We start from the raw sequence: 23,356 nt of genomic DNA, 5'->3' as shown, positions 1-23,356 counted from the left end.
ACAGGGCAAGAGTATGATAGTAAATCTCGTTTTTCGATATTAAGTTAAAAAGGAGATGATAGATGTCCCTAAAATTGTTTTTATTTTTTTTGCCAAAGTTGAAAGCGCAAACAGTACCTCTGTACAAAGAAGATTTCCAATTGTTTTGAAATTGTAATCTGATATGATACACAAGGTTTAAAGGTTTAATAATGTGAACTGCTGCAGAAGTCAAAATAATTCTTCGAATATATAAATCAACAGGTGTGGGTTTTTTTTTAAGCTTTAGGCCTTGAATCAACCCATCAAAAATGCAGTTCCTTTGATGTGCTTTGTAATCTGAAGCTAACTTTGTTTTAAAGTTAATTTTATTTTTAACATTTTAAAATGTATGAAATCCTTCCATTGAAGCTCTGATGGACCCCTAACAAAGAAATCCTCCCTTTCCTATAATCAAAGTCACAGCATGCCAGGGTTTGATTTGCTGCTTTAATAGCTAAGTATATAGCAAGGAAAGCTAGAGATCCTCCAATATTCCATAGCTTGAGTAGAAGAAACTGCTGGATATGTAATACAAATTTCTTCTTCTTTTAAACATACTAGATATTTTTGATAAGATAGGGAACTCATTTTTGAGAGTTTATGCTAAGCATTCCACAAAGTATTAAATTATAGACCAGGTTTGATGACTCGCTGGGATCATGACTGTTTCTTCAAGTTCTTAAATGTTATTCTTATTGTGGCATTTTGCACTGAAAACAATCCCTCTTGTCCAATTACCAGTTTTGTTTCTGTGCTATTCCTCCTAATGCATGGAAGGTAACAATTTGGTTAAAGAGTTGTTTCTATTTTGTGGTTCTGAATTAAAAACGTAAGGGCAGTTTCCTTGCACAATGTTGCTTTATACTCCTTATTGCGGGGGGAACATTCCCTACTGTGCTCTCAGATCTATCATATAAAGAACGGGGGTAGGGGGCACTGTTTTTGTATATACTGGTAGTAAAAGTCAATTGAATTATTTACAGAAGAAAGCAAAGTCCTTGCTTAAATGGCAATCCTGTGCTTCTTTTGGAGCAAATGGAGAACTTTTGCTCTTAAAAATCGTAGATCTTAAGGAAAACACTATTCCAAATTCAAGATTACCTACTCCTTGAAATTAAATGTACAAGCTTATTACACACTTATTGGTTTCTTAAGACTCCCTTCTCCTCTCTGGGACTATTTGGCAACTGTAATGTGTTGATCCTGAAGAATACAATTAAAGCTACTGGAGACTGCTATGCAAGTTTACATTGTTGTGCTGATTTTGTATCATGCAACACAAGATGCTATTTTACAAGTGCTATTACTACCTCTAAGGACAGCACAAAGAAGGTTGATAACCTCTGCCAATACTGTAAATTGTGCAATGGCATCAGGTGCCATGTTTAATATCTGTGTGCAATATCTGCTTTCGTTGACCGTGCAAACAAAATTTCATCTGTAATCTTCTCTGGCCCAGAGCATTTCCAGTGTTATTTCTATTATGGCAAAATGTGAGCTCACTCTCACAGTAACTGCAACACCCACCCAATTAATCTATTGGAATAAAAGGCAGGTGAACACATGTCTGATAAATCAAGAATATACATTTTTTTAAAAAATAAAATAAATAGATTTCCAATATTATTTAATAGAGTAGGTGAAAAGTTCCCAGAAACTCCCAAGAGCCTGATGAAATTAAGCAGGGGCCGCGTCTGGTGGTCGGGCCAGAAGCCCCTCACCCTTACCTCAGTGCTATTTCAGAAGTAATCATACTCTAATACTTACTGTGAAAACAAAGTCCTTGACCGAACTATGAACTTGAACACATATTCCAGAGATTTCAGAGTTCTTAGTATAGGTTCACACTGTTCCCCTCTGCAGGAAATGTCCAAGTAAGTCTTCAAAACTGTCATTAGTTTCCTGAAATTGAAAAAAATGTTTTATAAAGGGGGAATGGGGCCAAACTTTATCACATTTCCTTTGTATAGAGTGTAAAGTGGCAAATATCTATATAGTGCATGATGTAACATGGCAGACTTGGTTTTATTACTTTATAATTCAAATAAAAATATTACACAATTCAATGGGGGGAAAGCACAGTAGCATGACCTTTTATTTCCCATTATTATTTCTATCTATCACACAGGATGGCTTTGGACAATGGCCACGGTCATTGCACTGAATAATATTGCTAGTACAGTGTAGGGCTGGGAATTCTTGGCGCCAAACAATCTGCAGCAAAGCAGTACTTTGGGTTGCAGTATTTAAACGTTTTTGCAGCATGCAAAGTATTTTGGCAAGGACTGGAATGATGATAAAGGACTGTACCTGAAAGTCATTGACTCATAGCTATGAGTGGAAAATATATTGGTAGAAATATATATATTGTAAATCATACGATATATTCTGTATGCTCCATAGTCTAATATGCTTTTAGAAGAAAGTATGTGTGCACGCACACACAAAAAACACCTCCCTTTTAAAAAATGAATTGAATCTAGACTAGGTAAGCTCCCCGTTTGTAAACTATGAGACTTAAGTCATGACTGGTTTCAATAGCAGACTGATCCTCCCCTCCCCATGTGCTGTTCTGGGGGTTCTTCCGACTTCCCTGCCTCAGAGCCAATTTCAGGGAGCACAAGGGTACACAGCCTCATTGTACAAGTGGAAGCCCTTGTTAGGTGAATCCTGCTCTTAGTATGAATCAAAACTATTTTATACAATGACTAGAAACAAATCTAAGGACACATTCTGAACCATATTACATACCATACACACGTGGATGATAAATATCTCTATGTATCAGTGACTGTAGAATGGTACATTTGAGCAGGTGACCTCATTCCAATTCACAGCTTATGGAACTTTAGCACAAACCAGATCCTGACTATTCCACAGCCTCCCTAGAAGGGCCCATGAACAGCTTCTTTTGATAGAAATCTCACCCCAAGCACCATGGCAGATTCCTTAGCAGAGCCAGCCCAAGACATTTTTCTGCCCAAGGCAAAGGACAAGATTCAACCTCCATGGACAGAAGTTGACTGTGTGGGCTGTTGAACTTAAGTTCAATATTGGCAATAAGGTAACATATTCCACAGCGCCTGAGGGCAGCAGGGGGTGCATTGTCTCCATGAGAGGGGAATGGACAGGGGACTTAGGAGGAACAGCTGGGGGGCTGCTACCACTGTCCCACAGCATGTGCTACCTAAAGAGATTGATTAACTCATCCTACCCAAGCACTGTGCATGAAAGACTGCACCCAGCTTGATGCCCCAACACATGCAGTTTAGGGAAAATTCCAACCATAAAATCTAAAACACTCACATCTCAAGGGACTAAGTTCTCATCTACACATGGAACAACATAACTAATTTTCCAGCTTGTGGATCTGTAGTGTAGTTCACCATATGCCTTGTCCACACAGTGCAGAATCTCCATACCATCATCACCACCAGACAATATCTTCCATCAGTGACATGGAGTTCTGCTACACATAATGCAGGAAATCTATTTGGCAAGTTAAACTTTGCATAGACAAGCCATGTATACAAAGCATGCAGACCAGCACTCAGAGATTGATGAGGAATCATTTTCTTGAAAATACAATGAACAAAAACCAGCATAGTAATAGATGGAGTTTAGTGCCAACAAACTCATTGGTATTTTATTCCTTTTCCATCCTGAGTGTATGGTAGATCTGAAGGCCCATAGTGTTCTAAAGTCCACACCAAACTAATAAACAGGGGGCAGAGTTAGGGGTTGCTTTGGTACACTTGGCTTCAATGTGTAATCAATAAAAAGAACGCCAAATTGCTGTGAGTGAGCCTGATTTTATGTGACCTTTAGTGAGTCTTATGTTGTGGGCAAGTTTTCCCAACAAGGCAAGATGACACAGCTTGTTGTACCATCTGTCTATGGAAAATTTATGGACCTCTTTTCAGAAATATGACATTTCCCAATATGAGTATCTGTTGGTGTTTGTATGTTAATTTGATGACAATATTTATTTAATTTTCCATATTGATCTGGGGAAGGGAGCATTATCTTTCCTGAAGACTGACAGAAGCTCCCCTAAAGTCCAGGGAAGATGTCACTTCCAGCTCTGCTACCCACAAGTTTTACATGGAGATACCAGGGATGCTATGGATAGTGTGAATGCAAATTATATGTTCTATACATCACCTTTCTCTGTAATGATTGAAATATCGTCAACTTACTTGTAGGCTAAAGTTGCGCTGAAGTGCTGCTGTATATAAGCCTCCAGTACGGTATTGAAATGCTGGAATTTCCTGTCTGCAATGAGTCCTATTATATAGATCTGTAACAGGTTAATAGGATTAGTCTTCTTTTGTTTTTATTTTGCACACCAAAAGTCATTTGAAAAATTACAGTTTGCAATGAGCTCCTAAAAAAATCAATTAGGTATTTTGTGTATTAGCTAAATTTAGTAATTTATCTATTAGCTAAAGCCGAAAGTTTATTATCGAGGAATGCAACACATCTATGTTGGTGATCCCGAAGCCATTTCAGTTACAAGCAGTGCCTTGCTCCTATAGTAAATTGTTTTGAAAAATGGAGCCCATAGTTTGAACTAGAACAGCAGAGGGCAATCCTTACCAGTGCATCAAAGACGAGAATGTCATATTCATCACTATGAGAATGTTCCATCATGATATTAAACAAGGCATCTAAAGTATCTTGGAGGAACTAAAGAAAGAAAGGAAGGAAGGAAGGAAGAAAGAAAAAGATGAACAAATATTTTACAAGCTTTGATATGATACCATGACAGGATAAAGATTCTTTGAGAAACATTTTCATGTCTTTAAAAGAAAAATTCCACCTAGCCCCAGGGAAAGCATTTCATGCCTCAAAGGATCCATCTTTCTAGCCTTGTCACCTGGAGCATCACCACATCTTTGAAGACTTTTTTTATCATAGCACACATTTGACTCAAACAAGCAAAGCAGTCATTCTCCCCACCACCCCCGACCATGTAATGCTAAGGATGGCCTACAGTTTATACTGGAATGAACAGAGCATTTCCTATTCCCCACAAGTGGAAAGTTGATTGCTTTATCTGTGAATGTTCACAGGTGTACTGCAAGAGGTTTGTAAGTTGCACAGTCCCTTAAAATGTGGTAAGTAATTGTTTTCAGCAGTGTGTCACTGTGAATTTAGCTGCAGCTGGTGTTAAGTAATATCCCTCAGCCTAAAATGCTTGATAGTATGCCCAGACTATCAAGATACTTTAAGCACAAATGCAGGGAAAGGGGATAAAGCTAGTATCTCTCCTCCTATTAGCATGCCTGGTCTCAAGTCTTTGGTATCACCCAAATCATTGCCAAGTGGGAATGAAAACATGGTGCATGCCAACTGGAAGAGGATTCCTCCTTCCATTCATACCATCTCAGGTCTCTTCCGCCCTTTGTGCTTTGTCAGAAAGCTCAGATGAGAAGAAGGAAAGGAGGGTGAAGAGGTTTGCAGCAGGCCAGGATCAGCCATTGTGCTGCCAGTTGCCAACCACATTTCCAGCCTCAGAAACTTGGTGCCTGTGAACCCCAGCTGGAATATTCTACAGAATACCAATAGAGAGGGTGATGAAAACTTTAATTTGGCTTTTCTACCACATGTTGCTAATGATATAGACATCATAAGAACAACATTGAAGCTCCAATATGCTAAATACAGTACATGACAATGATCAGGAGATGAATTGATATTTTACAAAAAGAAGCTGCAAGCTAGCCCAGGGACAACTCTGAACTTGATCCACATTTCCAAAAAATCAGTTCTTACAGCAGAAAAAGAAACATCAGTTCAATGCAAGGAAAGATTAATGAACTGCTTATTTACATGGTACAGAAGGCAGCTTTTCAAGTTTAGAAACATTCTGAATAGATCTTCTAGAATAGCCTGGGTCAACTGAATTCCTTTTCTAAACCCCATTAAAGAGCAGTTTGCACCAAAATGAATGAAGGTTTATAATATTGCCCTCTTCATCAGTGCTTCTAGTGTGACTGCTGTGTGTAACATCTTGTCTGATGGAAAACATGAAAGTTTGTGACATTTTGGTTTGCCCTAATAATGATGTTACCCAGCTGTGGATTTTGTATGTAGGTAAGTAATCCTTCCTACATATTTCCATATAGTCTGAAGTATAGTTCTTCACAGCAAAAGGAGCTTGTATCACATAGATAAACAAACCATTACAGGTTCACATTTCATCAATAAACACAAATATTTTCCAAAAAAAAGAGCAACACTCACCTTATGATCAGAGATCAATTTACTTTTTATATATATTAATAGGAAAGGAAAAGATAATAGGTAGCTTTTCTTAGTCTCACAACCCTGTAAGCATATATTTCATTTTATTTTTACAAGCAAAGACACATTGCCTTTTAGATTTGTCTTGATATTACTATGTGTTAATTGTGCGCAAAGAGTAAGGTCTTGAATCAAAGGATCTACGGTTGTTACAAAACTGCCATGCCCAGAATTTTGATAAGTTTGGCGAGTGCTAAAGCAGCAGCTCACTGGTTCTACTTTAATCAGTGTGAGTGTCCCCAAAGAATATTTGTGTGAAGCTTCAAGTCAAGGGAAAATGAATTATACCTGCTGTATTTAGCACACATGCAGTCTTAACTTACTTTCAGTATTGAAGTTACTATGGAAGAAAAGTGCTCAGCACAATGCAACGGAAGGCAGGTGTGACCCTCCACCCAGGTGCCCCTTTTGATGTAAAAAATCAAACCTCATCCTCTATTTGATAAATGAACAGAGCAGACATATGAACAACAAGCAGGACTGCTCCCATCACATACAATCAATCAGGAATTCACAAATAACCTGCTCCCACCGAATCAGGGGTCACTGGGGCAGAGGGCATATTTTGGGAGAAAAACTCTAATACCAAGTCTTTGAAAAACATGCTTTCATTTTAAAATATTCTGAACACAATTGTATCATCATTGTCTTTTTTAAAAAAATCATGTTTGCTGTTGAAAAACAAAAAAGCTAACAAAGAGAAGCATATTCCAGGGCAGCATTTAACAGAGCACAGTTAATAAAACAGGAAAACATTAAACTAAAATAGAAATTCTGCCGTGTAAGGTATGCATAAATAGATGTAATATAACTTCTGAAATCCAGTTCAATTGTTCAGCTGCCATCTGTTTTCTGTGCAAACAGGACTGGTATCCTGAACTGATGTCACTTTGGAGCATTTATCTCCAAAAAGAAGTGGCTCTCCAGGGTTTCAGGTAGGGGAAATTCCCAGCCACATCTGAAAAGGCTGGGAGTTGAACCTGTGACCCTTTGCATGCAAATGATATGCTCTACCACTAACCCATGGCCTTTCCCCCCAATGAAGCCAACAAGACTGATACCTTGTAAAAAGAAAACACAACCGTATTATTAGAGGACTATGATCTCAACCTATGATGGCTAATACGAGTGAAGACAATTTCCTAAGCCATTCTGAAGGGATTAGTTTGCTTCAATGAGCACAAAAGATGTGTTACCACTTGAGATAGAAAAACATGTTGTTGAAATGGCTAAGATTTCCTACATGGATTTTGGAAATGAGTTGAGGAATAGCACCAGAATTCTTAATTTGTCTCTCTAGGAAATATTTATCCATTGAGGAACCAAGGACTGCACACTACATCATTAGCCGGGAAAGGGAGATGATTACCTCCCCCATAGTATCTGGCTTTTCAGAAAGCCCCTGACCTAAAATTACACTACTGTAAACATTTTAAAAACATACCTTCACAATTTCTTCCCCATCCACAATCTTCAGTTTTTCTAAGTTCTCCTTCAAGAGCTCTGGCTTCATACGCCACTTCAAAAGGCCCAGTAAACCAACTGCAGAGAAGAGCAGAAATATATTCACAGAGAAAGGGGGTCTAGCTTTCAAGTGCAACTTAAAAAGCCTTGTCAGAAGCTTTTATTCTTACCATTTTGAGTTAGCTTTGTTGAACAAACAAGCGTTGAAATGGTAAAGGTGTCTCTTGAGCTTACTGAGAGCCCTCCAACACTGCTTGAACTCCGACTTAAGGTTGAGCCTTTAGAGTCTGCGTTATGACGTGAGGAAGGGAGACTCAGGTAAGCACTGGCATCCTCCATTTTCTTACTATCACCCTTGAAAGCAAGGCATGAAAACAAGGTGAAATTCAGTGGAATGAGCTAAATTCACATATAACTAGGATAACTTTGCTGCACTCTTCCACACCAGTAGCCTTTTAGAAATAAATCTTTCTTAAAAAATATTGGATGGAGAGACTTAACCCAGTGAAGACTACAAAAGTATGTGCAATTTCTCTGCACAAACAAAACTCCTCCTCAACTCACAATCTACTTTTGAAACTAAGTGAGTATCCGTGGGCAAAGAATTTTCTGCTGGTTTATAAAGAGAAGAGGTCACAACATGCACATAAGTCCTTGGACACACTGAAGCCATTAAAAAAAACTTCTCAGTGAACAATGGAAAAGGAAATAAATTAATTTTATTTAAATCATGTTTACCTTGCTCTTCAGTCAAAAAGGTCCCCTGAGCAGCTTACAAATAAATCAAAACTATAGTCCTTAGACCACTGGTGGGGAATCTGTGACCCTGCGGATTTGTTTGGACTCCATTTCATCAATCCCAGCCAGCATAGCCAAGGGTCAAGGATTGTTCATTGCCAACAACATCTGCATCTCTGCCACAGTTGCCCCATTGCAGCGGGCAGGGCAGGAACTAAAAAGCAAACTCAAGCACCACTTTTTAAAGCAACAGTACTTATAGCAACCGGATGGGATTAAATTATGGGATGTGTCAAGGTGAAAAGTAAAGCTTCAAAAAGTAGCAGCTTTGTGTTGAATTGTCCTTCAACTGACGCCAGGGAGCTGTATCCGTGTTATGTTGGATTCTGTTCCCCATCAGCCCAAGCCAGCATTGCCGTTGCCAGAACTGATTGCAGCTGAAGTCCAGAAACATCAAGATTGCACCACATTGGCTACCCTAGTACAGGCAGACTTACTTATGCTGCTGTGTAATCATTTTGTGTATTATCCTGTTCCCACACCACACCACTGGCTGGGTATGGAAAGATCACATTATTAAGTCTGTCTAAATTTTATTATCCTTTAGGCAGGGATCAACTGTATGCGAGAGTTCCCTACAGGGAATTAACATGTACAGGCAAACCAAGGAGAATTGACCCCCACCTCCCATCAGCTGATACCACCTGCCCATCAGGGTGATGTAACTTGATTTACATGCAGGACTGGTTTCAGAAAAATGGCCTTGCTGGCCAAATTGCAACTAGGTCAAGATAAGCCTACAGGCCATATTCCCCAGCCCTGGACTAAACATGACAGGAACAGCTGAGAGAACTTGAACAGGCGCTGCAGCAGTCCTACAACTCATTGCTAGTTGTGCCCTAAAATTCCACAAGTGAGAGACGTTTTCATTTTAGCAGCACTCAGGGCATTGGACATGTCCCACAGGGCTTCTAACTCTTAATTACTAAGATTAGATTTCTAAATTGTATTGCAGACTGTTTTTCAAATTTGGGGAGCCACACAACTCTGGTGCTAGGGACACCTGCTTCTTACAACTGATTTTCCCTATTTATCTTCAAGGAAACATTGTGGGTGTTAAGTAATAAACTGCTTTTAAAAATGGAAATCAAAGGGCTAAGTCTGGGTATTTAGGCAGCCATTCCCAGTTTAGCATTTAAAACTGACTAAAGGTTTTATCACCATACTGCAGCTTTTTGTCTGACAGATCTCCAGCATCCTAAAAGGACATATTTGGAAAAGCTCCAAACAACCTGAAATATAGTCAGCTCAGTCTTTTCGTCCCTTTCTTTTTGTTCCCCACTAGGCCATTTGCAAGGATTTTGTGTAAAAGCCAGAAACTTGGGCTAGTTGCCAGATGTGTTGAGTACACCTGAATTTTTTTTAGTAAAAGCCAGCTACAGCATTTTCGCTTGCTGTATGTGCTAGAACAGTGTAAGTCAAGAATAGTCAACGTGCTGGCCTCCAAAATGCAACTCCCATCATCCCTAGCTATTGGGTATGCTGGCTGAGACTGATGGGAATTGTAGTCCACAACAACTGGAAGGTACGATGTTAGCTATTCCTGGTATAACTCACACTACACAAAGAAACCACTGAGTTCAGTTCTAGCACTGATGGAAGTTCCTATATGAATATGCTATCCTTCAGGACCCCTTTGAAAGTTTAGGCATATGGATCTGGGCTGAGGAGAAGGTTTTCTTTCAGTATTTGCATGATAGTTATAGAATGCCCTACCCCTAGACTAGGTGTTGTTGGCATCTGTCTGTCTCAAGAGACAATGGAGTGTGCCTCTGGTGGGAAAGTAAAACTGCAGTGTTGATAGCACCAAAGTGAGCCCCCTGGGAATCAATCTGCCCCAGCCTGTCTTCACATGCAGGGGAAGTCCCTAACTCACCAAGGGTTTGAGACTCATTGGCTACCTTCACCTGGTTTAGCCAGCCAGTTGAAGTTGTTCCTGGCGTGTGGCCACTGTCACATGCAGACAGCTTCTAGGAACCTCAGGTGAGAGCTGAGTGGAGGGTGGGCACCAAAGGTGGACATACTACCCCAAAAGGAGCATGGCATATTCCGTACCAGAGGTACTACCCCTCTCCTAACACCCCCAACATCCCAGGCTTAGAGCATAATGTTTTAAATAGACCATCAGGAGATTGTTAGTGGATTGTGCAAAGCAGTGTGGAAGTCTATGCAGTAAAACCTACAATACCTTTAGAACGGCCAGATCATGAAAGCCATCAAGCAGAGTTGTCCCATCCTCCTTCATTAACTTTACATAGGCCATTGCAAAGTTCTTTTCTCCTTTGTCTTTAGCTGTGCAATAAATAATTTGATATGATTATTTTTCGCCGCCTATAACATGTCCACTTATCTGATGTTGCATATTGAAAGCAAATAATCAAGCAGGTTACTTACACTCCTGAGATGATCGATGTCTAAACGTAAAGCGCAAGTGAATTCTTTGCATGTCCTCTATGGGCAATGCTACCTATTTAAATACATAAACAACTATTAAAGTAAAAATGATATGATGAATACATGGAGGGAAGCTCTACCAGCAGTTCTGAATTAGCACTGCCCAAATATCCATCTATGGCTGTACTCATCAGTGGCAGCTATTTGTGCATAATGACCAAATGTTATGCTCTGCTGCACTTTTTCAGGACTTGTATTCCATTATTTGACAAATGAAGCTATACCACCACCAAATGCCAGGTTATATGCCTTTGAAGAAAACTTTACATTTTAATGCAAATTCCTATCATGACTAATGCTATTGTTGAATGAACTTTCTTGCAGAATTAAATAGTATTGCTTAGTCATAGATATATTTAAGGGCTTGCTTTGAAGTCCCTACACCACAAAAAGTAAATTCTAATGTGCCTCCTCCGTTATTTGATCTTTAAATTGTGTGAGGATAAGATTCACAGTGGTGGAAAGTTGTATAATAAAAGGATCCACCAATGTAGAAATGGGGTCAATTCAGATGTAAATTCCTCCACAAATAGGAGCCTAGCTATTCTAAGAGATAACACCTGATCTGGTGCAACTGCCACTATTTGGGGAGTAATGACATCATGTCTCATGCAAATCCTGGAGTGCCAGTATTTGGGAAAGTAACAAGTCAGATGTTTCATCCTCAGTGGAGCTACACTCTGGAACCTAAGGTCTGAACCCATCTTTATACTACACCAGGTATCTTAAGCTTGTATACAAAGGTCACCTTTCTAATATCTGCCAATTCCCCTTTCCCACCACAGCTCCCTGTGCTACATTCTCATGCTGTTTCAGAGAGCTACCCAGTTCTGAGCTGCTTTTTAGGGGACACTTTTTAGTGGGGAGGAGAGACCATTAACATTCACTCTCTTCTAGATCCAACCCATTATTCTAATTCATTATAGCAGTATCACCTCATGTGTGTTTGGACACTACTGATTAAAATAAGAATTAACTTGGAATTAGAAGACTCCAAAGGCTAGTTTTAAAAAGCTCCAAATATTTCATTATAAGCTTAACTTGGATTTCCATTAGTGCACCATTTTCAAAAGAGTCACTGCTTGACACATAAATATTTGAAAGTACATGGAAATAAATACATTTTTGAACCCAATAATACTTTTTATTATGCCATTTTTTCTCCCTGCTGCCCTCTGTCTCTTCTTGCCAAAGCACCTTAATAGAATTAAACTCATTATCTACCTAAGAGCCACATTATGACAGCAATTTTCTATAGTGCTCCCTCTTTAAAAGGAGCAGATTTACAATAAGCTTTCCTAGTAGCCTACAGCCATTTTGTAATTATTTCCATCACAACCTTCCCAGAATTTGCTTATTACAAGTTACATGCAAACCATAGAGATATCAATTAATTCTTCTCTAACAAGGATATAAATTGCAAAATGTCTTTTTTCATGAGGTGACAGAAGTTCCTGTATTTTCTAAATTTTCTCAGCTTACTGGACCATACACTTCTACATTTGCTCTAAGATTTTTTTAATGCATTATTATAATACTAGAAGAAAATGGAATGGGACAAAAATTTCTATCAAATTCATCTTGGAGATTATGGGCAACTAAGTTAACTGTATACTTTTACAAATGGAAAAATCACGCTTCTTGCTTCTAGACAGCAAAATAATGCAAGCAATTCCTTGGTGGCTTGCATTTGTTCAACTTTATTTTCAGAGCTTCCAGTTTAGCATAAGCAGCAGCATCTTAGGTTCCTCTTAAGCAAAGATTTTAAATGGGGAGGTGAGGCATCTCCTCCCTTGTCATACCTTTAATGTCTCCGCCCAGCGGGGCTGTTTAACTTGGTAGTAGACCACTGATTTGTATTCACTTGTAGGCTTGTCTCCAGCTCCTAAACAAATTGCATTCTTACACAAAACAGGGGAGAAGAGGAAAGAGGTGCAGCTTCTTAGTTTTAACATACATATTTTCAATTCAGAACTATATAAGTACTATAGTTTTAACATTGCCATCCATACAGTCTATGCTAACCTCTAGGACTCTTTTGTCTTGACTCTCCAGAGAGGGTAAGTGTACAGTCCCAAAGTGGGGCAGAAACCAAAAGGAAACCATGGAAAATATGTTTATGATGGTGCAGCCCTGTAAATCACCTGAACAGGCAGGAAAGGGTGAAGTACCTCACAGCAAGAACGTAAGTAATTAAGGCCAGCATCAGCACTTAGAATTATGGGCCACTGACAACTTTGATGCACTTTGGAAAGGCCCACCATGTTACCTTGGCCTAAACTGTATTTGTGAACTGACTGCGTCCCTCAATAGCCCTGATACTGCCATCAAGGCTTTGTGGAAAATGTAAAATTGTAGCCAGCCTCCAGCCACCTGTTGCCACCAGTGCTCTCCACCCCCATTGGTGAGCCCCCAGAGAATGCTACAAAGCACTGGGTGCCCACTAGGCCACACTTTGCTGAGGATTCCAATAGACCCAGATCTGGCATGCTATTAATAGACATACTTGCAGAGGCAATGATTGCAGTTAAGCAGAAATTTAGCTTAACAACTCAAATGCTGGTGCACAGAAATTCTCACAGAAGCACTTTCAAGGACCATCTGGGAATGTGGCCATGTCTGTACCTGTCTCTTCTTTCTGAAATGCTATACTTCTCCCACCTGTAAAGGATAGTAACATCTGTCCTACCAACTGTAACTCATTAGCAAACTTAACTGCATTTCCACTACCTAGTTCCTAAAATTATTCAGCTACTTCATAAATTTTCCAATATTGAAAATAATGTTCTCAGCATCCAACAAAGCTATATGGTGCGTGGGAGAGGAGATTAGTCATTGCAGGTTTTCTGGCTACTTCTCTCAACAGTTTTCCAGCATTTATATTTAAGTAACTGTTTTATGCTACTTATTTGCATGTTTAGTCTTTCATGCAAATGCCCTGCCAATTTTTTCTTCCTTTCCAACCAATATCCAACCAATACTCTGATCCTTAAGTAATTCCCAGGAAATTTTACAGTGCAATTATTTTCTCAGCCAAGGATAGCTTGCTGTTCCCATAAATTCCTCCTCCTTTTCACTCTATATCATTTATTTTTAAAGCTAAGATGTTGAACGGGTTGGTCACATCTATTAAGCATACCTACACGGCAGACAAAAATGTATACAGTATAGAGCTTTTATCTGAATTATTAGTCAGAAGGAGCATGAGGATAGATAGATAGACAGATAGATAGATTTGGTTTTTTATTTTTTACAGGTAATTTCCGCCTTAGATCAGACCAGGAGGAAGACTTGAGACTCTGTGCCAGTGCCAGACTATCAATCTTTCCACAGACCTCAGATTTTTCATATTATTTTGAGACTTCCAGAAAAGCCTCACAGAAGCAAACACTAATGAAGGGAAATTCTTTATTGTTGTGAGTACACATGGAACTTGCAGGAACAAGCAACCTTCCATGATTTTTGCATGTTGGAGTGTGGAGCAGAAGCTATGAAATATACCAGCAAATGGGCTTGGGCCCAAAATGGATTACTTTAAAGCAGCATCTATGATTCTATCATTTGTGAAATCTAAAAACATTTTGTTTTGCTCTTAAGGAGAGATATGGAGATCAACAAACAATAGTTGCTGAAGTAAACCTATTCTTATTGCCCTTGATTTATTAGCTAGCTGCTTCACCTGTAAAATTCAAGGGCAGGATGTGGGGGGAAAACCTTTTTTATACTAAAAATGCACAATTATATACATAAAAAACCAATGTGCCAATGCTATCAATATATTATATATCAATATATTATACCAGGGTTCTTAGAATTCATCTTACTAAAAGTCCAACAGTTAAAACATATGGCCATCTATTTAGGCCAAACCAGGTTACTGGCATCTATAAGACTTCTTTTTCCACCCCCTCATATATCAAGTGCAAACAGATCTCTCAAAATATATGTCATGACTGGAATAAGATGGCTTGCCAATATACATCTATGGTTGAAGAATTCTGTGTGCAGAGTTTCTGAATCAAGCGCTCTTCATCAGCATATAGATGCTAACAGAGCAAAACCAACAGATCTGAACTGCAGCACAAGCTTTAGGAAATGAGGTTACAGGAAAGTTGTGCTTGTTCATCTTCAGTATGCACACAACAGAGCAACACTTACTGGTATCACTTTTCCATCTTCATCACAGACACACATGTTGACTTCTATGTTTCTCTGTGAAGTTTTATTAGACTTATCCAGGTCTCCATTTAGCAAGGTAACGTAGATGTCATTTCTTATATCGCCTGTGAAAGAAATGCAAAAGGGGTAGATACCAGGACAGAAAGGACTGAAAGCAGCTAAGGTGACATAATGCGTAAGATCCATTCCTTGCCCTACTCAGTGATATACTGAAGTGTGAATGTTCAAAGGAGAAAATGAAATTCAGCTTTGATGTTTATTATCAAACTTTTATAGTCTTGTCAGGAAAGAGCTTGACGTTGCTTATACAGCGATATGTAATTCTCATCCTACAATGACACCTCCTGGTGAAGAACAGCAAAGGCATACCAGCTAGAGGGAAGAGTGTCATGCAGATTTGAAAGAACGATGCAATTAGTAACAAGTTGCTGTAAATTTAATTTGTGAATCACTTTTTGTTTAAGTTTCAAGGTGGTCTATAATCAAACAGTAAAAATGACAAAATATAGGTTTGAAGACAACACAAATAAGCAGGCAAGGCAGAGACCTAAAAGAAATAGTACAAAGCAAAACTCCCCTTCAAATTTTAGGGGAGGAGGTGAAAGTTGGGGTGGGGAAAAGTCACCGGCTACAAATGGGACCATTTCACCACCAAACTAATTTTGAAACAGAAGAGAAGCACAAGGCAGCTTTTGATACTGGATGACGGTCCGTTGTATTTTTTTTTTAAGAAATAAAAAATAGGGTTGACTGAAAAGTTGTCAAAACGCTTTTGGCTCGAAATGAAGGAAATACACACAGGCGGAAGGTTTCATGAACCAGCACTCTGACTCACCCTTTTCACCACCACTGCCTGCTTCATGGTCCTGGGGGAACAGTATTCATACAGTGGCTGCCGTGATTGGGAGGCATCATTCCCCTCTGTCTCCCTCCCCACTACCAGCTGGATCCAGAATGAGGACAGAAAGCGTTGCCTTCACTCTGATGTCACTGTGTCATCATGAAGCCAATTGCCTTTTGATCTCACTCAGGAGCCTTCTGTGGCAGGGGATCGGAACCAACAGCCAGTGAGGCTCTTAGAAGCATGATGATGCAAGTCGCAACTTCACAGCACACTTTATCCCCTTTGTGATGCCACCCCCACCCCAAATTGCAGAACCACCCCAGGCAATGTCACAGCAGGAAAAATATGGGTGGTGAAGCTCAAAGTACTGCAACAGAAGAGGAAGTCAGGGCCTGAAGTTCCATAAAGTCCCATTAGGCATTACCACTAATTTATAGGAAAATTGAGAAATAAAGGTCTCAGTATAGACATTAATGTTGCTTTCAGCACCTCGGAACAGACTTTCTTTAGGTGGTTTCATTTGTAAAAAGAAAATAGCCAGCTTCTAAGCAGAAGCAAACAACCTCATACCTGGCATGATTATTTCCGGAAAACCAAGCTTCCTGGCAACAACTGTTGTTCTGTCAACAAGATGAGGGTAGTCCTTCCTAATCTGAGTAGTGTCTCCAACAAGCATTTTCATAGTTACCCATAGCCCTGTGGAAGAAAAGAAGGCAATATTTATAGTCCAATGCAGACTATCATTTTAAGAAAAGCCTGCTGAGGTACCTTGTGCTATAGGCCAGGAGTCAGCTTAACCTGCTAAACAGAAGGCGGAGTGACTCCACCTGCTGCTGATCAGCCTTCAAGGACCCAGAGGAGAAGGCACTGATGAGAATCAGCTGGCTTCAGCCTTCTTAAGCAGAGCTTCCAGCAGCATTCAGATGCTGTTAACAATGCTTGTAGTTTCTGACCCTACGTTGCTGATTCCTTGACCATTCACCCCATGATCATCAGATTCCCTGACCCCTGGGTGGTGTGACCATGTGGATTGCTGTTCATCCACCCCTAGGATTGGACCTGACTTTGGATGCTGCCTCTGCCTCCAGGCAAGTACATGTCAGAGATTCTTCTCCTTGGCTGATCTCCCACTCCAGTAAGCTCTGCATATTGTTCCTCAGCAACAAGACCACAACACCTTAGTTCACAAGCCACAAATCTATGGGCATATTTACATTAAGCACATCTTTCCAGCAAGGAACTCATAGGGCCTGTTAGGCCTCCCCATTTGACCAATGATGGCATTTTGGCTAAGCCATGTCTATCTGCCCCACACAAGATGTTAGGTGTAGAACAGGTAAATATGTGGCTTGGCGATAGTGGGGTTGCAGATACCAATCAGCTGATCATCAAAGCTTGCACAGCACTGTGGACAGAAATCTAGATATCAGGGCTTCCGTAACGCTGTGCAAAAGAAAGGCTGACCTGCTGTCATTGTGCCATGAGGTGACTGACAGATGAGTGACCTTGCCCACCTGTGAAATTTGGTCCACTGGGAATGGGCGCCCACTGGCCATCTAGTTCCCCACCCATTACATCAGGTGACAGCACATCTGTCTTAGAAGGTTAAGCTTGCTGCTATTTGCAAGAACCAGCACTTCTATGTGAGCTGCTGTAGTTAAGCAAATCATAATCTAAATACATATACCTGCCCACGTAAGAGTGCCTGTCATAGAATTCTTGCCTGCTCCTAAGGCATTCAACTTGGCATTAGGTGAAATTCAAACTGGTCCTAAGGTCTGTCAATAATGCCACTATATTTAGGTTAAAGTGAATGGGGGTTAAGAGCAGACACCAATATGCTTTACCTTGTCCATCACCTTTGAGTGTTGTGACCTTGCTTAAGAGGTTATGCAAAAACTCATTCTCTGACACTCTAGAGGAAAAAGAAGGAAAATATATCTATAAAAATAAACCATTAATACAAACATGCAGTAAGCTGAACAGGAAGCATAATCAGAGGATGTATGCACAAATGCTTGTTCCATTTCCTCCACCCAATGCTTGAATTTGTAACAATAGAAGGAATTCAAAATTGTGCTATGCCAGAATGAGCGATCCCTGGTCTCCTCCCTCCCTCTGCACTGTTCTGGGAATTCTCTCTCTAGCCAATTTGGGGCTGAGGGGTTAGGGGACATGCTCAAGAAAGGCTTTGCTCAAAGCTTCTGTGGTGGGACTCCAGCCCAATACACCTGTAGAACCTAACCTAACCTCCCTCACAGTGTTGTAGTGCAGATAAAAATGCAGAGGAAGAAGCATGCTTGCCACCTTGAGCACCTTGGAAGAAAGGTGGAATATACATGCAATAAAAAAATAAAATTAATTAATTAATAAAAAATTCTTACGGGTGAAAAGGAATGAAATGTTGCTTCTCTTCATCACTTTCTGCTTTTCCTTTTACAATGTCTGTAATATCCATAACTGGGGGGTGGGGAAGAAATAATCCATCAAAATGTGCATGAAAGAAAGGGACAAACAACTTATTCCTCTTCTTGTTAGGATACAATACCTCATCAATTTCATAGAGTTGGACTGTAGACAAGTATAATACTGCAGATTATACTCTCAAGCTTATTATGCAAATTCATTCCAAATAGCTTCAAATGTAATTACTTTTCCACATATATTTTTTTTAATGCAAGTTTCATTTTCTAGTGTAGTCCAAGTTTAATCATTCTAACAATATCAAACTCTGCAATGTTGTCCAAATCTAACAAAACACATAGTCTTCAGTATGGCCAGTTTGCTGCCAAGGAAGTTCCTGCTACTGTGATGTTGATCTATAACCAGGGAAAACATTTTGTGTGTTCTCAATTATTCAGAACTTACAAAAATAATTAAATTATTTGCCTCCAATTCCTGCCTCATCAATTAATTTAATCATGTAGCAATGAAGAACAGCCAATAAATACCAGAGCCCTAGGTAGATGGTAATTAACTTGACTTCAAGGAAGCTGAGACAGCTAATTTGTTGTGCATGCTTAAATAATACATTAGCATTCAGCTTTTGCTTATGCACATTACATCCCTATAGTTTATTTTTGTTGCCCTATAAAACTCCAATGTGGCACCCTATGCTGAGGTATTTCCCCAAAAAATTGTTTAAAGCATTTTATCCTGTACACCTTCTCCACACCTGGGAGATCTCACCCCATGTACACATCTCCAACTAAAGGCCATGTATAAATATCCATTTCTCTGCCACAATCCTGCCCACACTACTGCACTCTCGTGGACTTTTTAAACTGAATGTTCGCTGAAGAGCTTCAAAGAACACCTTCACCTAACAACAACACCCTGATCAAATTTAGGTAGCCACTTTCTTAGTTTCCCTTATGATTGTTCCACGAGCAGAGCAGTTATAACTCCATGCTTAATGTCCAGTATTAACTTCAGTTCTAGACTCTTTCATAGAATCATAGAGTTGGAAGTGGACCAAAGGTCATCTAGTCCAACCCCCTGCAATGTGGGAATCTCAGCTAGAGCATCCATGACAGATGACCATCCAACCTCTGTTTAAAAACCTCCAAGGAAGAAGAGTACAAAACCTCCCAAGGGAGTCTGTTCTACTGTCAAATGGCTCTGTCAGAAATTTCCTCCTGATGTTCAATCGGAATCTCCTTTCTTGTAACTTGAAGCCATTGGTTCTAATCCTACCCTCCAGAGCAGGAGAAAACAAGCATGCTCCCTCCTCCATGTGACAGCCCTTAAGATATTTGAAGATGGCTATCATATCTCCTCTCATTCTTCTCTTTTCCAGGCTAAACATACCCAGTTCCTTCAAGCGCTCCTTATAAGGCTTAGTTTCTAGACCCCTGATCATCTTGGTTGCCCTCCTCTGCACAAGCTCCACCTTGTTAAATTGTGGTGCCCAGAATTGGACACAGTATTCCAGGTGCTTTCTCATCAAGGCAGAATAGAGAGGTACTATTACTTCCCTTGATCTGGAGACAAGACTTCTGTTGATGCAGTCTAGAATAGTGTTAGGGTTTTTTCAGTTTTTGTTTTTGCTGCTGCATCACACTGACTCATGTTGACCCACCATCACTAAAGGAGGGGAGCAGAGTCATGGTCCAAAGACACCTTACACCAGTGGCTGTATGCCTATGACAAACTACAACAAACTTAGAGTGGACCCACTGAAACATTTTCAGTCATTTCAATGGATGTATGTTTAGTATGACAGCCAATTACAGTCCTATGTATCTTCCCACATACAGGGTGGGGAGGAACGACGTTGCCAATTTTCACATCCATTGGCAGCCCTTTATACATAATACAATGCCCCTTTAGAGGATCCACAACTTTCAGGCGCAGCTTTTTAGGGGTCGGGGCTTTAAAATACAAAAAGTAGTTTAAAAGCCGCAGTGTACCTGAGGAAGACCATGCAACCCTCTTTGGATCCTGTCCAATTATTTTCTTACCTGCCACTCCAAAAGGTCGTCTTATGCCCTGGGTATATTTTCTTGTATTACTGTCTTTAAGATCCATTCTTCCAACCCGTACAATCTGACAAATCAAATAAATTTTTTCTCTTCCGAGATCCTTGTTTCCAAGATCCTGATATTTATGAAAGCAATTACAAGAGTCAAAATGAAATTATGTATAGGTACTAAGAGAGGTGCAAGAATGTGTTCATAATGGAAAGGACATGTTTTCATTTAAAGGAAAACATCAGTTCAGAAAACTGGATTTGACTGACATGAAATTTGGATTCAAAGTATGCATCAACTTCAAAGCAAGAAGCTAAGTGAAGTCAGTGAAGCACCTTGAGAAATAAGTCGCTGCATGATCAATCAATCATCAGACTCTCACCCAATTTGATCCAATACTTTCAAAGTACTTTCAAGTTCACTGAAGCAAATGACGAGCTACATCAGAATCAGTTTGACCTTTCTAACAGGGCATGTGGGATGTGTGAGAGAGAAGGAACCAAATGTATTGATCTCTCAGAGTTCTGAAAATGAAGCTGAATTTTCAGAAGTCTTTATATACAATTCATTCACACACTATTTTGTAAGCATATTAGGGCCGCAACCTAAAAGACTGCAGATGCAATCCTCATACTCAACTTTTCATTTGCTCTGAGCTTGAAGTTTTACATGCCACCATCAACACACACACACACACACACCGCAAAAAAACCTGATTTTTAAACTCATCCAAAGTTAAACTGTAGTTGAGGATTTGTTTCAAGAGTTTCAGATAAGGAAACTAAGGAGATAAATAGAAATGTCCCTTTCAAAAATTCACAAGCCCAATCTCCCAGGTGGGGAATTCAAGAAGTAGTCTTGAAATCTTGCAGAGTATCTGGTTCTAAGAGAGAAGCTTCCTGGAACAAGAGTGTTCACAGGTTTCGCTGACTGGCCTTGAGTTTTCTATCCATTCTGCTTTTTCTAAAATTAAACATGATTAAACTGAACAGCCCCAAGTTCATTAAGCTTGTATTGGAAGGAAAAATATTATTGGTCCCTTGGTGACCAATAAGGTGTTTTTTTTCTTCCCTGGGTGATATACATAAGCAATAATTTACTGATGTCCTTGAGTAATCAGAATAGGAATTGTATGTCTCAGTGATTTCAATCACCTCTTCTGTTTAGTGTAACATCTGTCTACAAGATTAATAGAGGTATTTTCCCTGTACTACAGTATTAACTTCTGCCAAATATAGCTACGAACAAGCTAATATCATATGGGTCAATTACTGCTGAGTCCTGACCGACATCTATTCTACTAGGTCATGTATCTAATGTAAGCAAAATACACTGGCATATTATTCATCCTGAAAGAGATGAAGAGTGCAAATGGAGCTGAAAGCAAAGTTGAATTCAAAGCAGTTTAATACAGCATAGACCCCCAAGGATTTAGACTTGGAACTAATGTTCCTGATGCGTGAAAATGTTTCCTCTATGTATCCTGGCTAAGAAATGTTGCTGTTTATTATTTTAGCATTAGCTTTCTGATAATACGCTGAACAATTTTTCAGAAACATAGTCATGTGTCTATCATTGCGCTGATGAGCATACTGACAGTATGATCCTATACATTTCTTTTCATTTTCTTCCAGGTAAATTTGTATAGGGCTGCAGTAGACATCTCTCAACCTGGGCCACATAGAGTTCTGCATGTATTAGGTATATTAAGTCAGACTACCTATCAGGACTAAACTAGACACTCTATCCTGTCTCCTGAAAATGTAACAATTTTTAAAATATAGAACAGAACATCATGGAGATGTGACAAAATTTGAAAAATGCTTGATTCTATAAGCTTTCCAGAAAAATGCCACTGGCAGTTAAGTACTATACTAAAGATACAAGCTACTCACAGTGAAAACCACCTTCAGATTGTTGAAATTGTCGATTTCTTTCACAAAACCTTTGCTCCCCCATCTCACCAAGTAATTTTCACTGTTTAAAAAGAACACACCATGTTATACTCTGTATGACTGGGTCATCTAATAGCTTCACAAAGCATAATTGGTGAATAACATTATATAATACACATTGCTCTGCACAAATCTGCACACCTGACAATGCCACTTCTACAAATTGACTCTTATTCAGATATATACACCATTCTTTGCTTTTGACAAGCACATTCTAAAGACAAAATAATGGCATGCCATGAAGGCTGGTGTCTAGATAATTAAGCAAGAAATAGGGTTGGAAAATATATTGTATCTGCACTTTTAAAAATGCTATAATGGATAAGCAGCTAAGGCCCCATTAATGGTTTTAGTGTTTGGGACATAAAAGTATCTGCCTTATTCTAGTCTTATCCTACACATGGTTGCTGAGACATAAATCCCATTAATTTCAGTGGAGTTTATTTCTAGCTAAGTATTCACAGGATTTTAGACTAAGAACGGGTTCAAAGGCCACTTTCCTGGAAATACTTCCAAAGTAGTAAGGGTGCAAAAATGAGATCAAATTCAAAGCAGAATGCACAAGGGAGCTAGGACTAGGGGGGGGGAAGCACTCAAATGTGTTTAGTTCTACAATAGCATAAAAGCAAATACTGTATATATTTAAGAGTATGGCTATCTTCAGTATTGTTGTGAAATTTTATAACTGGATCCTTTGGATGAGTTCAGAGGAAACAATCCTGGTCAGTTCCTGGATTCATAGCCTGGTTTCCCCAAAGCACAGCTCCACTCAGGAGATGCTCCAGTCAGCAGGTGCAAAGTCTGGATCTAACCAATAAAGAATGGTGGTTTCCAAGAGATCATGCTGTCTTACTGGCTCT

At 39.5% G+C, this 23,356-nt stretch overlaps 1 protein-coding gene across 1 annotated transcript in view; it reads right to left on the bottom strand.

Annotated features, from left to right (window-relative positions):
- DOCK2 (dedicator of cytokinesis 2) overlaps positions 1-23,356 on the bottom strand; it is a 257,870-nt gene that overhangs the window by 213,641 nt on the left and 20,873 nt on the right. The window contains exons 9-22 of the mRNA XM_033139853.1: positions 22,437-22,518; positions 20,533-20,668; positions 18,454-18,529; positions 17,917-17,984; positions 16,640-16,765; positions 15,205-15,329; positions 12,849-12,947; positions 10,987-11,059; positions 10,781-10,884; positions 7,965-8,148; positions 7,775-7,872; positions 4,621-4,710; positions 4,221-4,321; positions 1,789-1,923 (exon numbers count right to left, since the gene is read on the bottom strand). Of these exons, the coding sequence (XP_032995744.1) occupies positions 1,789-1,923; positions 4,221-4,321; positions 4,621-4,710; positions 7,775-7,872; positions 7,965-8,148; positions 10,781-10,884; positions 10,987-11,059; positions 12,849-12,947; positions 15,205-15,329; positions 16,640-16,765; positions 17,917-17,984; positions 18,454-18,529; positions 20,533-20,668; positions 22,437-22,518 (1,497 nt within the window). The remainder of the gene's footprint in view (positions 1-1,788; positions 1,924-4,220; positions 4,322-4,620; positions 4,711-7,774; positions 7,873-7,964; positions 8,149-10,780; positions 10,885-10,986; positions 11,060-12,848; positions 12,948-15,204; positions 15,330-16,639; positions 16,766-17,916; positions 17,985-18,453; positions 18,530-20,532; positions 20,669-22,436; positions 22,519-23,356) is intronic.

This window comes from Lacerta agilis, chromosome 2 (assembly GCF_009819535.1).
Source record: "Lacerta agilis isolate rLacAgi1 chromosome 2, rLacAgi1.pri, whole genome shotgun sequence".
Taxonomy (NCBI): domain Eukaryota; kingdom Metazoa; phylum Chordata; class Lepidosauria; order Squamata; family Lacertidae; genus Lacerta; species Lacerta agilis.
This window is presented reverse-complemented; position numbering and strand designations above follow the sequence as displayed.